Source organism: Paroedura picta, chromosome 3 (genome assembly GCF_049243985.1).
Source record: "Paroedura picta isolate Pp20150507F chromosome 3, Ppicta_v3.0, whole genome shotgun sequence".
In the NCBI taxonomy this organism is placed as follows: domain Eukaryota; kingdom Metazoa; phylum Chordata; class Lepidosauria; order Squamata; family Gekkonidae; genus Paroedura; species Paroedura picta.
The window spans coordinates 63,083,032-63,099,828 of record NC_135371.1 but is presented as its reverse complement, the minus strand read 5'-3'; the positions used below and the strand labels follow the sequence as shown (position 1 = coordinate 63,099,828).

Below are 16,797 nucleotides of genomic sequence, written 5' to 3'. Positions count from 1 at the left end.
GGCACAAAAAGCCTTCCTTTAACACCAGAATCCCTTTTGTAGGCCAAAACAGCCTCCGCAATCAGAGGGACGCTCCTTGTACTGGAAATGTGAAATCCTTGTACTTGTAATGTGAAATCCCAGTGCTTTTTGTTGAAGAGGGGCAATAAGCATGGATTTCTTTTGCAGGAGTGTCCCAAAAACTACAGTAAACTACAAATGTTTTAAGAACCATTGGCTCCACCACCACCTCAAGCAGTCACCATAACAGTACAATTAGCCAAACAGGGCATCTAGAAGAAAAAGAAGAGTTGGTTCTTATATGCCACTTTTCTCTACCTGGAGGCTCAAAGCGGCTTACAGTCGCCTTCCCTTTCCTCTCCCCACAACAGACACCCTGCGGGGTGGGTGAGGCTGAGAGAGCCCTGATATTACTGCTTGGTCAGAACAGTTTTATCAGTGCCATGGCGAGCCAGGTCACCCAGCTGGCTGCATGTGGGGGAGTGCAGAATCGAACCCGGCTCGCCAGATTAGAAGTCTGCACTCCTAACCACTACACCAAACTGGCTCTATACCCGTAATTGTATCACCATCTCTCTCTGTTTAGTCAAGATGATCAAGCAAAGAGGGGGTAAATAACACACAATCCCTGGACTGTTATGGTAATCTGTCTGCCAGTGTGCCCATGCTCTCTGAGAAGCAGGAGACAGAGCCATGCAGAACTCCATGGGGATTGTTTGCCTGCAGACACTAAACATGCATGGGAAAGGACTATCCTCCTTCGATGGTGACCTGATTAATTCTCAAGTATTTTGCTTAAGGAAAGCATCCTGTATCTGAAAATTGAGTTATATGGTTTGTTAAAGGATCACTCATATAACACTGCTTTGACCTGAGTTATCTTAAATTCAGATTTTAAGACACTGTGTTCTGGGAACATTATGAACGCTGAAGTCCAAGTATGATAATATAACTCACCAGAAAATAAAAACTGCACTACAGTTTCATGTATAATTAAAACTTTGTTTCTGAAAATACTTTCCCCACAGTGCTCTATGAAGAGTTTATATCTTCCAATATGTGACTAAACACTTCAGATGGAGTTTTAAAACAAGTGGATGTTTAAGTTAGATCCTGGGCAATTACTATAAGGATTGCAGTTATTTATAATTACTCTGAGAATTACAGTTTTAAAAAATGTACATATTCTTCTCTACCTATCTGATGCTGACTTCCAGTTCTATTAGAGTATAGCTATGATGATTAGTGCCCCCTTCAAGGATCGCTGCCTTGCCGTGGCAAGGGGGCTTGCGTAGTTCAGTGAAGCTATGAGCTATGCTGTGCAGGGCCACCCAAGATGGACAGGTCATAGCGGAGAGCTCTGATAAAAGGTGATCCACTGGAGAAGGAAATGGCAAACCACTCCAGTATCTTTGCCATGAAAACCCAATGGACAAGGCAAAACAATAAGACGCCGGAAGATGAGCCCCTCAGGTCAGAAGGTGTCCAATATGCTACTGGGGATGAGCAGACCGCTAGTTTGAGTAGCGCCAGAATGAATTATTTACCCGTAGTATTGTGGATAATACCGTGGCCACTTCTGGGATGATCTCTGGATCCCTTTCATCTCAAATTCTATGTATTATTTGGTTCTCATCTACATTAGTAAATTTCATTTTTTTCCAGTATTTTGACTAGTGGTTTTTGCAAGTGTAGAAATCTGGGGCACTCCACCAATAGGTGATTTAAGGTGTCTAGAACACCAAATCCATGAAGACACAACCTTTCAGCGGAAGGAGTATCCAAAAGACGGCCTCTGGATACATTGGAGGGGAGGATGTTTAGCCACACTAAAAGAAAGGATCTTCTTAGAGAACTGTCATCTAATATTCCCAAATATGCAGGAAAAGATCTCTATGCAGGGAGGATGCCCCAATATTGAGGGGAGCAAATGCTGTTGGACGTTTAAATTCCAGATTTGAGAAGCTAAGTTAGCAAGGTTACCTAATGTCATCTGTTGAAGACACTACTAGCGTCACGCTGGCTACGCTATTCAGACAGATTCGTAAACGAAGATGGGGCTAGAATAATAGAACCAACTACGACTTTCTTAAATGAACAAAGCCCGCTGGAAGTTAGCATGACAATATCTCCCAATAAAACAGTGATTCATTAGTACTATTTGGTTCACTGATACTTTAATGGCATTCAGCTGGAAAGAGAGATATTGGCACCGGAAGATGTGCCACCCTGCTTGGTAATTAAGACTTTCTTCCCAAGCACAGCTCCTGTGAGCTGATATGAGTGAAAACGAGAGATGGGCTTATGAAAGTGGTAGAAACTCACCAGTGGAATGCCACCCCCACTGCTCATTTGACATCAGCAGCTATGGTGCCTAAGAAGGATCATACTACAAAGAACCTTGAGGTGCCTTTTTTAAGTGCCACTCTTAGCTGTGAGCCATCTTAGACAAATGAGTCCTTAAGATGGAAAAGTAGTTTTAGTTTTAAAATAGTTTTAAAATATTTTGAACCTCTGTAGACTTTTCATTTCATATGGTTTATTTTACTTTTTGAATATTTTCTCCCTTTTTGGCTTTTGTATTTTCATAAATGAAATAATAAAAACAAAGACATGAGCTATCCTTATGCTAGATGGGTTTTATAATGGGGTTTTAATGGGGTTTTGTTGTCATGTGGGATTTTATTATGTAACCTGCCATGAGAGTAACCTACCAGGAGTGATGGGAAACAAATCCTAATAATATTGATAATGATAATGATAATTATAATAATTTTAGATAAAGAGTAAATACAACTGTTCACAGAGAAATGTGAATGTGAGATATGGATGTTTCATTGGAACTTATGACTCACTGCAGGTTTCTTTGTGGCCTGGCAGTGTCCTTTTTCTCTTCCTTATTCGTGTGGGGGGAAAAAAAAACCAAGTCAAACTAAATTTCCAGCTCAGATTGGCTAGAGGTAGGAAATATGGGGGTGAAGCATGACTTATGTTGCGCACATCACTGTGGGATGTGGTTGGCTGTTAGCTTTACTTTTTAATAGATGAAGTGTGTCTTGTTTTGTAGTGAGAGAATTATTTCCATGTTCAAACCAATTTTATTGGTTTGAACACCTTTTAAGTAAAAACACCTTTTAAGTAAAAAAGAAACATTTTGACTGTTCTTATAGTTGAATAGTCAACTTCCCCCCTCCCCCAAATAAAAAACTGGATACAATTATCTTTTGTTCTCTTGCAAATAACAAAACAGTGAAATACTTCAGAATGTCAAAAATTGTCCAGAATAACTTTATCGAACTTCCAATAATTGTAAGAGAGATAAGCATAAAGAATCAGAGCTTATGCAGACTTGTATGCATACATATACTTAGACGTGATGTTTGCCCAGGTTACTGAAGCATGTTCTCTTGTCTTGCTGATAGGTTGACTAGAAGAGCGATCCACTGAGCAACAAAATATAACAGCAGTGTTTCAGGGGGGTCCTAGTATGGTGCTTATGGGTGTCATGGTGCCTTTTCTGATGCCAACAAAGTTTTTAAGAAGTGGGTGGGGCCAAGTAGGGCTTTTACCCAGCAAGGCTTCTGAGTGACTATTGGCGATGTGATTGGCTGTGCAGATTTTTTAAAATGTTGCTTTGGCTGCTAGCATAGCAAAGGATCTGTACTGTTAATGTTAGTTAAGCTGCGGCAATCATTTTGTGGCTGGCTCTACCTCCTGAGGCAGCCATTTTGTTGCTGCACACACCTTTCCATGTCAGAATTCCAAATGTGCCTATAGGGTCAAAAGGCTGTGTGTGGGTGTGTGTGAACGAGACCTTGGGGTACACAGACTTGGGCTATATCAACAGAGGCATCACATAAAAATTGCAAGATAGTCCTGCTGTATACCTCATTGGACTGACTGCACCTGGAGTACTGTATGCAGTTTTGGAGGCCTTGCTTCAAGAAGGACAAAATTGAGAATGTTCAGAGGAGAGTGACAAGAATGATCCAGGGCCTGGGGACCAAGCCCTATGAGGAAAGGCTGAGGAACCTGGGCATGCAGCTTAGAGGAGGTTGAAAGGGGACATGATTGCTGTCTTTAAGTATTTGAAAGGTTGTCACTCTGAGGAGGGCATGGAAAAATTCCTGTTGGCAGCAGAGGATAGAACCCGCAGTAATGGGTTTAAATTACATGTAGAATGATACCAGCTAGATATCAGGAAAAAAATGTTTCACAGTGAGAATGGAATTGGATGCTTAAGGAGGTGATGAACTTCTCCTCATAGGCCGTCTTCAAGCAGCGACCGGACAGATACTTATCCTGGATGCTCTAGGATGATATTGCATTGAGCAGGGGGTTGGACTAGATGGCCTGTATGGCCCCTTCCAACTCTATGATTTATGAAAAAGGTTGGGGACCTCTGTAGTAGATACTTTTAGTGCTTAAAACACTTTTTCATTAGGTTAGTGTACCATTTGCAATGCCTTTCAGGACTGTTGTTTATAACACACAGAATATCTACTCACATTTTGTAAAGATACATTAAGAAGGTTGCCATCTTTTTCCCAAAGTTAAAATTTGTTTGTGTTGAGAAAACTACAGTGTTGTCTTTCTTAGCCCCTGCAGTATTAAACAGAATATTTGGCAACCTAGTTTTATAGAAATCCAGGCCAGGTGGTAGACTGGGCATTTAGCTCCCAGCTACAATTTAATTCTCTTAAGCACTATGATTGGATTGTGATAGGAACACTATGAGAGTCCAATTGGAGGCAGAATCCAAGTATCCCGCTGTCCTTGGAGCATGGAACTCACTTTAATGAAAACCTCTAATTTCAGTATATTGACCTTCCAGTGGCAGTTCTTGCTGGACTATTGTTCTCCAGAGACATCTGCCCTCAAGCCAAATCCAGATCATTTCCCTTGGCACAGTTGCACATAGAGCTTAGTGTATATTATTTCAGATATATATGTGGCATCTTGTTTGCTGGTGGTAAACAATAACATCATGACAGAAACTGTATTTTTTTAGTTCTGCCCTCTTTGTCTATGATAGAAATACGTATCAGCTGTGCAGCTCAAATTAAAATGTTTTGCTTGCATAAATTCTTAACTATAAAAACAAACAGGAGGCCTAAGCTCACAATGCCATAAAAAAAAATTCAGGAGTCACCTGACAGGACTCTCTGTCCCTCCTAGTACTGGAAACTGTATCCACATGGTAACACAGAACAGCAGTTTCCAAATGTCCTTAAAAGCAAATCATGTACCTTTAGCTAAACAAAAGCAAGAGCTGCTGCTTCCTTATGTAGATCTCCCTGTTTGTGCTGTGCCTGAGGCTCTTTCGGGTAGCCCAGTTGTCCTGTAGCAGAGAAGGAATGTGGCTTGCTGCTTATCCAGTCTGGTTAGATGAAAAATGTTCTTTGCTGCTCACCTAATTTCCCCCCACCTATTCAGCACGGTGCCCTGCTGACCTTTGCCTCTCCATTGAGAAATCCATTAGAAAGCAGCCCTGAGGAGAGTTGGTTAACAAAAAACCAAACTCAAGTGATCTGCCCACAGAAACTTTTCCTACCTTGAAGGCCCACACATTTCTCTTAGGCATTTATGTTATGAAGACAGCTTAAAAGAAGAACATTTCTGACTCTCTTCCAATTCACAAAAGCTTCCCTGGAGGCATTTTTGATTCATTGCAGGTAAGTAACCATTGAGAAGCCTGAGAAAGGAAAGGAATTGCCACACACACATGACCTGTGAGATTCTTCTGAGCCTCTCCCTTAGCCATTGGGAAGGAATGACCATCTGTACCTCTTGCTGTCAAGTTGGGCTTGGAGAGTTGTTTGATGCTCAAATTAATTTGTTAATGAGGAGAAATTGTACACATCGCAATTTGTGGAGATTCTCTTAAAACTTTTCATGATTCATCCTTGGTTTTCCCTATCCTGAATAATTTTGTGTTGTCTGCTCACCTCCCAGTTCCAGATCATTTATGAACAAATTAAAGAGCACTGTCCCCAATACCAATGTTCGTGAGACCCCAAATGATGAGAAACTCTGTACTGTGATTCTTTGAGTTGGATAAGTTTGTACTTTCTCGGTACAATTCAAGGCTTTGCAGAAATCGAGTATGTTGACAAATCATAGGATGTGGTATGGACTTCACAACCTCATACGGTGTTCTCTGGATGATTATATGAATAACTAATCATCATGTTGTTGTTGTTAGGTGCAAAGTCGTGTCCGACCCATCGCGACCCCATGGACAATGATCCTCCAGGCCTTCCTGTCCTCTACCATTCCCCGGAGTCCATTTAAGTTTGCACCTACTGCTTCAGTGACTCCAACCAGCCACCTCATTCTCTGTCGTCCCCTTCTTCTTTTGCCCTCGATCACTCCCAGCATTAGGCTCTTCTCCAGGGAGTCCTTCCTTCTCATGAGGTGGCCAAAGTATTTCAGTTTCACCTTCAGGATCTGGCCTTCTAAGGAGCAGTCAGGGCTGATCTCCTCTAGGACTGACCAGTTTGTTCACCTTGCAGTCCAAGGGACTCACAAGAGTCTTCTCCAGCAACAGAGCCTCAATTATTTGACGCTCGGCCTTCCTTATGGTCCAGCTTTCGCAGCCATACATTGCAACTGGGAATACCATAGCCTTGACTAAATGCACTTTTGTTGGCAGAGTGATGTCTCTGCTTTTTAGGATGCTGTCTAGATTTGCCATAGCTTTCCTCCCCAGGAGCAAGCGTCTTTTAATTTCTTTGCTGCAGTCCCCATCTGCAGTGATATTGGAGCCCAGGAAAATAAAATCTGTCACTATCTCTATTTCTTCCCCATCTATTTGCGTGGAATTGATGGGGCCAGATGCCATGATCTTTGTTTTCTTGATATTGATTTTCAAGCCAACTTCTGCACTCTCCTCCTTCACCCGCATTAACATGCTCTTTAGTTCCTCTTCACTTTCTGCCATTAGAATGGTATCATCTGCATATCTGAGGTTGTTGATATTTCTCCCTGCAATCTTGATCCCAATTTGTGACTCCTCTAATCCCGCATTTTTCATTGCTTCTTGACCTGCATATATGCTTCTCAAGAGACAAATAAGATGCTCTGGTATTCCCATCTCTTTAAGAACTTGCCACAATTTGTTATGCTTCACACAATCAAAGGGATAGTCAATGAAGCAGAAGTAGATGTTCTTCTAGGACTCCCTAGCTTTCTCCATGATCCAGTGTTTGTTGGCAATTTGATCTCTAGTTCCTCTGCCTCTTCGAAATCCTGCCTGTACTTCTGGAAGCTCACAGTCCACATATTGCCGGAGCCTAGCTTGTACAATTTTGAGCATAACTTTGCTAGCATGGGAAATGAGTGCAATGGTGCAGTAGTTTGAACATTCTTTGGCATTGCCGTTCTTTGGGATTGGAATATAAACTGACCTTTTCCAATCCTGTGGCCATTGTTGAGTTTTCCAAATTTGCTGGCATACTGAGTGTAGCACTTTTACTGCATCATCTTTTAAGATTTTGAATAGTTCAACTGGAATGCTGTCACCTCCACTACCTTTATTGTTGCTCAGACTTCCTAAGGCCCATTTGACTTCACATTCCAGGATGTCTGGCTCCAGATCTGTAACTACCCCATTGTGGTTATCAGGGATGTTAAGCTCACTCTTGTATAGCTCTTCTGTATAATTTTGCCCCCTTTATAAAATCTCTTCTGCTTCTGTGAGGTCCCTACCATTTTGGTCCCTTATCATACCCATCTTTGCATGAAACGTTCTCTTCATATCTCCAATTTTCTTGAAAAGATCTTCGGTTCTCCAAATTCTATTGTTTTCTTCTGTTTGCACTGTTCATTTAAGAAGGCATTCTTATCTAGCTTTTCTCTGGAATTCTGCATTCAGTTGGGTGTATCTTTCTCTTTCTCCCTTGCCTTTCACTTCCATTCTCTCCTCAGCTATTTGTAAAGCTTCCTCAGACAGCCTTTTTGATTTCTTGCATTTCTTTTTCTTTGGGATGGTTTTAGTTGCTACTTCTTGACAATGTTGCGAACCTCCGTCCATAGTTCTTCAGGCACTCTGTCTATCAGATCTAATTCCTTAAATCTATTTGTCACCTCTACTGTATATTCGTCGGGGATACGATTTAGTTCATACCTGAGTGGCCTAGTGCTTTTCCCTACTTTCTTCAATTTAAGCCTAAATTTTGCAACTAGAAGCTGATGATCTGAACCACAATCAGCTCTTGGTCTTGTTTTTACTGACTGTATCGAACTTCTCCATCTTTGGCTGCAGAGCAGCCAAATACTAATGGTCATCTGTATTAAATTCACCCATTCCTGTCCATTTTAGTTCACTGATTCCTGATTCTTGTTTAACCACGTTCAGCTTGCCTTGATTCATGGATCTGACGTTCCAGGTTCCTATGGAATAAAAATCTTTACAGCATCTTTTCGTCACCAGTTACTTCCACAACTGAGCATCCTTTCAGCTTTGGCCCAGTCGCAGATTGGGCCCTCCGAGTGTCAGTCCGGGGGAAGGGCCCTATGGGCACCCTTCCTCATCACGGACAGGGCCTGCCGCCATGGCCCTTAATGAATTATTTAATCCACGGAGCGGGTTAAAGATTCTTGTTCTACAGTTTTATCTTTTATTATGCCAATAAAGGTACTCTGTGTTCTGGAATTTCATAGGCCATTAAACGGACTCCACAGTCTCCGATTCCCAGGCATCGAGCAAGGCATATTTATCCTGACCTGGACTAGCAGTTGGACTATGACATGTACCAGAAAGAAGTTCTTCATGTCATTCTTTAATATGCACACTAATTTTCATTAGTATTTTACACTGTAAATCCACTTTGCATTAATCCACTTGGGGACAGTCTACTTCAATTAATCCATCTGAATAATATTTATAGCCCAAGTTTCTTAAAATGGTGAGGATTTAACTGAATGCACTGCTGCAGTATGTGTATAAAACAAAAATGCTCTTCACTAATTCTACTCCTTGCTTCCCCAAATCAGTGTGCACTCTCGAGTTTTGTTTATCCACAGACATTCTTTTCAAAGCACCCTGTGAGGATGTGCACTCTTGTCTCCTGTGATGTGGCAAGGGAAATTACAGTTTTGTTGTGTTAAACATGCTTTTATTTTGTTTGTGATCTAATTGTTAGAATTTCAAAGCTTTTCACAGTAATGAGGTCCCACTATATTCAGAAGTGACAAGTGCAAGAAGATTAAACTGGCACCATCCCAGCTGGAAGGTTTGAAACCAGAACCCTGCTAGGACTCAAGCTTTAGGCTTGTTGCATCATGGTTTTTGATAAGGGCAAATCCAGAGATGTGTGCTCCAAAAGCAGCATTATAAGAGGATAAAACAAGGAGGGGGGAGTATATTTCTACTGCAAGCTATTGCATACTTTTCCCCAGTTGTTCCAACAGAAAAGCTGGTTGTTTTACAGTTTGTGATACATACCTTCACTCTCTAACTAAAATCAGAAAATACCTTTGTTGGAAAGCAAAACGCTTGCCAATAACCATGTTTGGGGCATTTTAAGAGAGAAGCCAATATGAGCTAGTAAAAACAGGACATTTGAATAATTCTTGCAATGATGGCAGATTACAAACTTGTTGTGTTGCCTAATCATGTGCCACACTGTCTCCAGTACTAGAATAGGCAACAGGATCCCAGTTAAAAAACTAAAGGTGTAATATCCAGGAGTGCTATGCAGCTATTAATAAAGAGAATTACACTGGCCCAATGGGTGCCAGCATGAAAGGACATGCTACACAAGTTTAGGGGAAAGAGGTGAAAGTGAGGCAGGCAGTATTCTGCTTTCCTCTGCATAGCCTTGCTTACAGCAAAAACAGGGACACTGGAGCTGTACTCTTGATTGCTAGGCAAGCTGCCAGGAAAGAGGAGAACATGAATGGAGATGGCTCTCTCCTTTCTCACTGACGCCTCCATTCATTGCTGAGCAGCTGACATTCCCAGTAGTATTCCAATCTTTGCCAATCTTGATGACCCAACAGGTGAGAAATACAGGATGAGTGGCTAAGTTGCACAAATCCTTCAGGGTCTGTACTGTAACTGAAAACTGTGATGCCTCCTTGTGTGTAAGAAAGTAAATTGAAAACTTCTGAAGTGTGGTATCATCAATCTACAGCAACCGGAATGCAATGGCCAGGTACAACCAATTCATGAGCCAAATGCAGCCCAAGCGTGGCCCTATTCATAGTCCTCAAACCAATGTTGGGAAAGGTGTCTCCCCTGAACATTTCCCAGACTTTTATTTGTTTGGGGCCATTTAAACCTAACAGCTGAGCAGGGTGTCCCGCCCATTAGATGTTAGGCTTAAATGTTTGCAAACTATTTAACTACATATTCATTCCCTTCCCTATTGTATATTATTTCTTAAGAGTGGGGTGGGAGCCATTTAACCCTTCTTGGGTGATTAGCCCCCTTCTCCCAGCTATGGTTTGTCATAGCCAGGAGAAAGGGGGTCCAAAACTGCTAGGGCATACTGTTCAGCTTGGGACAGCCACAAATTAAACCAGAATTATTCTGTTTGTGCCCATCCCTACAGTCCTCAAGGCAGGGAACCCTGCATGTAGATATGCAGGCCTAAACACATCCCTGTATTATTCCATACGAGTCCTGAGACTAAACTGTGAAGACTATATGCTTTGATTTGAATATTCACAATTTGGTTTTGTTTTTCCCATGGGAAGATTCTGTGCTTTCATTTTTGTGTCAGTCTATGCACCCCCCCCAGTGAATTATTCTCAGTATAATTAATGCATGTTTCAGCATTATTTGTGTGTTACATGCACAAATTAAAACATTCTTAATTGTTTTATATCTGTTAACTTATTGGTTTCATTGAGCTTTTAGTCTGTGTAAAGTATGTCTGAGGGAAGCGGTATATAAATCTTTAAATAAATAAATAGAAGCAGTAAAAATTAAGTGGCAAAAATAACATGTAAAGTCAGAAACATACAAAACAGCTGCATCAGCTCTGTGTCTCTGTTATTACACCTTACGAGCCTGAATGGTGGGCCATGGTTCTCTTAAATTACATGCACCCACACCCACATTGCTATCTAAAAGCAACCTGTTTTGTAAAAAAAAAAGAAAAAAAGAAAAGTAATAAATTTTACCCAACAAGAGAAAAAATGAGGCTGGAGCTGATCCACAATGCCATAACCTTGCATTTCTTAGAGATTCGTACTTACTTGAAATGTAGGTCCTTGAAGGTAAAGTGAGTCTCCACAATACCTGTGGTCTTCACTCTAGTTCTCAGCACATCCTGCTGGGTTGGAATGTAATCTCCCCTCGCTATCCTCTCCAAATCATTCAGGTAGCTGTAGGAAGACATGATGGTAGCGATTAGCACAATAGCTCAATGCAGGTTACTTCTGTCAGCTTATCTAATGTAACAGAAAATGAAAGCCACAAATAAAGTTGTAATGCCATTTCTTCTAAAGCAATGAAATATCACCTAGTTATTGGTGGAGATTGGGGTGGGGGCCCACTCCCAAGCCTATTTCAGTATTTCCTTCTTCCATCTTTGAAAGCAGAAAGAACTCTACCGGCATATACAGGGTGGGCCAACATGACCTACTCAAGTGGAATATATAATTGGCTGGTTTAAAATTCAGATGAGTAGTTCTTAAAGAGCAATGCATTCTATGTATGGACATATGACCACTGGAGATAGGCAGAGGCACAAACAGTTTTGCATGTCTAATTGATAGTAAGCCTAGACACAAACCTATAAAAATAACCTATGAGCATCAATCTAATGTGGCTTCTATGGGGGGGGGGGTAGGATTTATTCATGATAAATGCATGCCAATTTATATTTGTTTCCCACATGCAAGATGACTTTTATGTGCTCCAACCCCAAGCATGTTTGAATCACTGCCTTTTGTATTTTAATTCTTCAGAGAGCTCTAGGAGAAGCACAGACTCAAGAAAGAATCCTGCTATAATCACAACAGAAAATGTTATCCTGAAAGTAAATCCTCATTAGGAACAGCAATCTTTTTTGCCACGTCATTGTGCTATGTTGCTTTACAGGAGCTTTTAGCTGTTTGGGGGTTTTAAATTCCTGTTTCTTCTGGGAGACCTACTCAGATCTGGGGTTATATCCCACTCACGCTTCCTCGTCAATTCGAATTAATCAAGGCAGCATAGTTACATTAATACAATGCAGCTCTCAGGAAAGAGGAAAGTATTCATCACTATGGCAACAAACCAGGGAGAGAGAGAACACGAACACGCAAGCAGAAACCATTTATGGCTCCGTGCCATTTATAGTCAACAGACAAAACCCTCTTTCCTGGGAGGAGGAAGGAGATGGGGAGAGGGATGCAGATTAATGCAATACTGATTAAAGAAGAAACATCAGGATGAAGCAAACCCTATTCTAGAAGCCAGAAAAAAAATCACCTTTTCACCAAACTTCACTCACAGAACACTAGAGGAAAAAGGAGGGATGTGAAACAGAACCAAACCTAGGTCAGCATTACTACTGTATTTGCTGGCGTGTAAGACTACTTCCCCCCCCCCTGAAAAACATGCCTCCAAGTGGGGGGGGGGGGTTGTCCTATATGCCGGGTGCACTTCAGTTGGGAAAGACTTAGCTGCCCATAGTGGCTTCCCGAGGCCCGCCCTCCTCATTCTACATACCATCCAGTATTGCGCGGTATTCAGCACGGCTGCGGTGAGCATCAGCAGCGAGACAGGGGTGCCAGCCTTTTCGGCGTGACCAGCCCGTTCTGCTCAGCGGGAAGCAAAATCTATTTTTAATCATTAAACTGGGAAACTTCCTTGACGTTGGCCTAACAAGGGTTGGCATGTAGCCCCTGAAAGCATCTTGGTGACTGCATTTCATTCAGCTAAGTAGAGCGGCTCTTCCAGCCCCTGGCCAGCTCACCCTCCCGCCCAGCAAGCCCCGCACCGGCCCCTCCGAGCGGCTCTTCCAGCCCCTGGCCAGATCACCCCCCCCGCCCAGCAAGCCCCGCACCGGCCCCTCCGAGCGGCCCTTCCAGCCCCTGGCCAGATCACCCTCCCGTCCAGCAAGCGCCGCACCGGCCCCTCCGAGCGGCCCTTCCAGCCCCTGGCCAGATCACCCCCCCCCGCCCAGCAAGCTCCGCACCGGCCCCTCCGAGCGGCCCTTCCAGCCCCTGGCCAGCTCACCCTCCCGTCCAGCAAGCGCCGCACCGGCCCCTCCGAGCGGCCCTTCCAGCCCCTGGCCAGATCACCCTCCCGCCCAGCAAGCTCCGCACCGGCCCCTCCGAGCGGCCCTTCCAGCCCCTGGCCAGATCACCCCCCCCGCCCAGCAAGCTCCGCACCGGCCCCTCCGAGCGGCCCTTCCAGCCCCTGGCCAGCTCACCCTCCCGTCCAGCAAGCGCCGCACCGGCCCCTCCGAGCGGCCCTTCCAGCCCCTGGCCAGATCACCCTCCCGCCCAGCAAGCTCCGCACCGGCCCCTCCGAGCGGCTCTTCCAGCCCCTGGCCAGATCACCCTCCCGCCCAGCAAGCTCCGCACCGGCACCTCCGAGCGGCTCTTCCAGCCCCTGGCCAGATCACCCTCCCGCCCAGCAAGCTCCGCACCGGCCCCTCCGAGCGGCTCTTCCAGCCCCTGGCCAGATCACCCTCCCGCCCAGCAAGCTCCGCACCGGCACCTCCGAGCGGCTCTTCCAGCCCCTGGCCAGATCACCCTCCCGCCCAGCAAGCTCCGCACCGGCCCCTCCGAGCGGCTCTTCCAGCCCCTGGCCAGATCACCCTCCCGCCCAGCAAGCTCCGCACCGGCACCTCCGAGCGGCTCTTCCAGCCCCTGGCCAGATCACCCTCCCGCCCAGCAAGCGCCGCACCGGCCCCTCCGAGCGGCCCTTCCAGCCCCTGGCCAGATCACCCTCCCGCCCAGCAAGCTCCGCACCGGCACCTCCGAGCGGCTCTTCCAGCCCCTGGCCAGATCACCCTCCCGCCCAGCAAGCTCCGCACCGGCACCTCCGAGCGGCTCTTCCAGCCCCTGGCCAGATCACCCTCCCGCCCAGCAAGCTCCGCACCGGCACCTCCGAGCGGCTCTTCCAGCCCCTGGCCAGATCACCCTCCCGCCCAGCAAGCTCCGCACCGGCACCTCCGAGCGGCTCTTCCAGCCCCTGGCCAGATCACCCTCCCGCCCAGCAAGCTCCGCACCGGCCCCTCCGAGCGGCTCTTCCAGCCCCTGGCCAGATCACCCTCCCGCCCAGCAAGCTCCGCACCGGCCCCTCCGAGCGGCTCTTCCAGTCCCTGGCCCGCTCGCCCCACGGCCTAGCAAGTGCCGCGGCGGCGCCTCCCCGAGCCGGCAAGCTGCCATGTGATGCAGCAAGCGCCACCCCCAAGCGACATTTTGTGCCTGGAGGCTGCGAGGCTTCAATTTTAAATGAAAACTCTTCCCCATTCTTTCACCATACAGCGAGAAGACAAGTGCGCTTTGCTCTGTTTTGCCCTTCTTCAGATGCCGTACTCAGCACCTCTTGAGGGGGCTGTTCGGATGGGCAACTTGGAAGAAAAGTCCATTGGGAGGAGTTGGCCGCACTTTGGGGCCGGTAGGAGGAAAGTGACTAGAAAGATGGGTGGGGAGGGAGACGTTGCTCCTTGCCCAGGAGGATGAATAAGGCTGGGTAAAAGTCCGAGTTGTAGGGAGGGAGGGCCACCGCTGCCATCCCGCTTTACTGCTGTCAACATCTGGTCACCTTAGCAGAGATATGAATTTGTAGAAAAAAGGGAAGAAAAGCTTATGATTGGAAACAGTTTCACCTGTTTTCATCCAGTCCCATGAATGATTCATGTACATTTAAAATAGGCTGGTTTGCACAGTATGCCTGTTAAAGAACAAGAAGGTGGCTTTTGAAAGTGATCCAAGAACAGCATGATGTCATAAAAGCCTTTCCTGAGCTGTTGTTTCACTATTCCCCCTCAAGAAGCATAGAAATGCAACCTGAATTAGGTCCTGAGTCAGAATAAGTACCTTATTGGCAGGATAACCACAAATGGTCACTGGGTTTGAAACAATGTCAGAGGTCATTAGAAAGAAGTTCTACAACTCAGGCAAGAGGATTAGGTCACTTTTGCTTTCTGAATGGAAGAAACAAATATCTTTCAAATATGAGAAGTTCCCTAAATTAATGACCTGGCTAAATTGCATAGAATTCCAATGTAAAGACAATCAGAAAGACCTACAAAGTGCCCTTGTTTTGGATATAGTGACTAAGGAAGCTCTATGACCTTACCAGAAATATTAAGTGGACCAGATAAATAAGCAGCTGTAGCAATGCCTACTCAGAATCCTCCCAAGGCATTTCAAGGCCAGAATCATTGCATATTGACAGTCAAACGCCGCCAGCTGCAACAAAGTACCAGAGAAATTAGACCCCCCCCCCTCCCCTAGTTACCATGTTCAGGTACTAGACAGGCAGGAACTCCCTTAAGCGTGTCCATCCTTAGCTGCTCCAGCATCTAACTGCATAGCATGAGAGGTCTGGATGTATTAATTGTAACCGCCATCTTGGGATTGTGTAATATTAATATTGGGTTGCTATTTTTGTGATCTGTCATTTTATTGTTTTATTGTGTGTGTGTGTGTGTGTGTGTATGTGTGTGTATATATGTGTATGTACGTATGTATGTATGTATGTATGTATGTATGTATGTATGTTGTTAACCGCCATGAGCCAGAATTTCTAAAGATGGCGGCATATAAATGAAAATAAATAAATAATACATACATACATATGTACGTGTGTGTATATACATATATATACATACATATACATATATGTGTGTGTGGTGTTGTTGTTGTTGTTGTTGGGTGCGAAGTCGTGTCCGACCCATCGCGACCCCATGGACAAAGATCCTCCAGGCCTTCCTGTCCTCTACCATTCCCCAGAGTCCATTTAAGTTTGCACCTACTGCTTCAGTGACTCCATCTAGCCACCTCATTCTCTGCCGTCCCCTTCTTCTTTTGCCCTCGATCGCTCCCAGCATTAGGCTCTTCTCCAGGGAGTCCTTCCTTCTCATGAGGTGGCCAAAGTATTTGAGTTTCATCTTCAGGATCTGGCCTTCTAAGGAGGAGTCAGGGCTGATCTCCCCTAGGCCACTCCGGTTTGTTCGTCTTGCAGTCCAAGGGACTCACAAGAGTCTTCTCCAGCACCACAGTTCAAAAGCCTCAATTCTTTGACGCACGGCCTTCCTTATGGTCAAACTTTCACAGCCATACAATGCAACTGGGAATACCATAGCCTTGACTAGACAAACTTTTGTTGGCAGGGTAATGTCTCTGCTTTTTAGGATGCTGTCTAAATTTGCCATAGCTTTCCTCCCCACGAGCAAGCGTTTTTAAATTTCTTTGCTGTAGTCCCCATCTGCAGTGATCTTGGAGCCCAGGAAAATAAAATCTGTCACTACCTCCATTTCTTCCCCATTTATTTGCCCGGAATTGTGAGGGCCAGATGCCATGATCTTTGTTTTCTTGATGTTGATTTTCAAGCCAACTTTTGCACTCTCCTTCACCCACATCAACAGGCTCTTTAGTTCCTCTTCACTTTCTGCCATTAGAGTGGTATCATCTGCATATCTGAGGTTGTTGATATTTCTCCCTGCAATCTTGATCCCAATTTGTGACACCACCTTTCTCATGAATGTGCTCCGCATACAAGTTAAATAGGCAAGGCGACAGTATACAGCCTTGCCGAAAACCTTTCTCAATTTTGAATTAATCTGTGATTCCATGTTCAGTTCTCACTGTTGCTTCTTTACCTGCACATAGGATTCTCAA

The 16,797-nt window shown here is 44.8% G+C and overlaps 1 protein-coding gene across 1 annotated transcript in view; it reads right to left on the bottom strand.

The window, feature by feature from the left end:
- Positions 1–16,797, bottom strand: part of GNAI2 (G protein subunit alpha i2) — a 165,583-nt gene that overhangs the window by 13,175 nt on the left and 135,611 nt on the right. Inside the window, exon 5 of the mRNA XM_077326018.1 lies at positions 11,209–11,337. Coding sequence (XP_077182133.1) covers positions 11,209–11,337 — 129 coding nt within the window. The remainder of the gene's footprint in view (positions 1–11,208; positions 11,338–16,797) is intronic.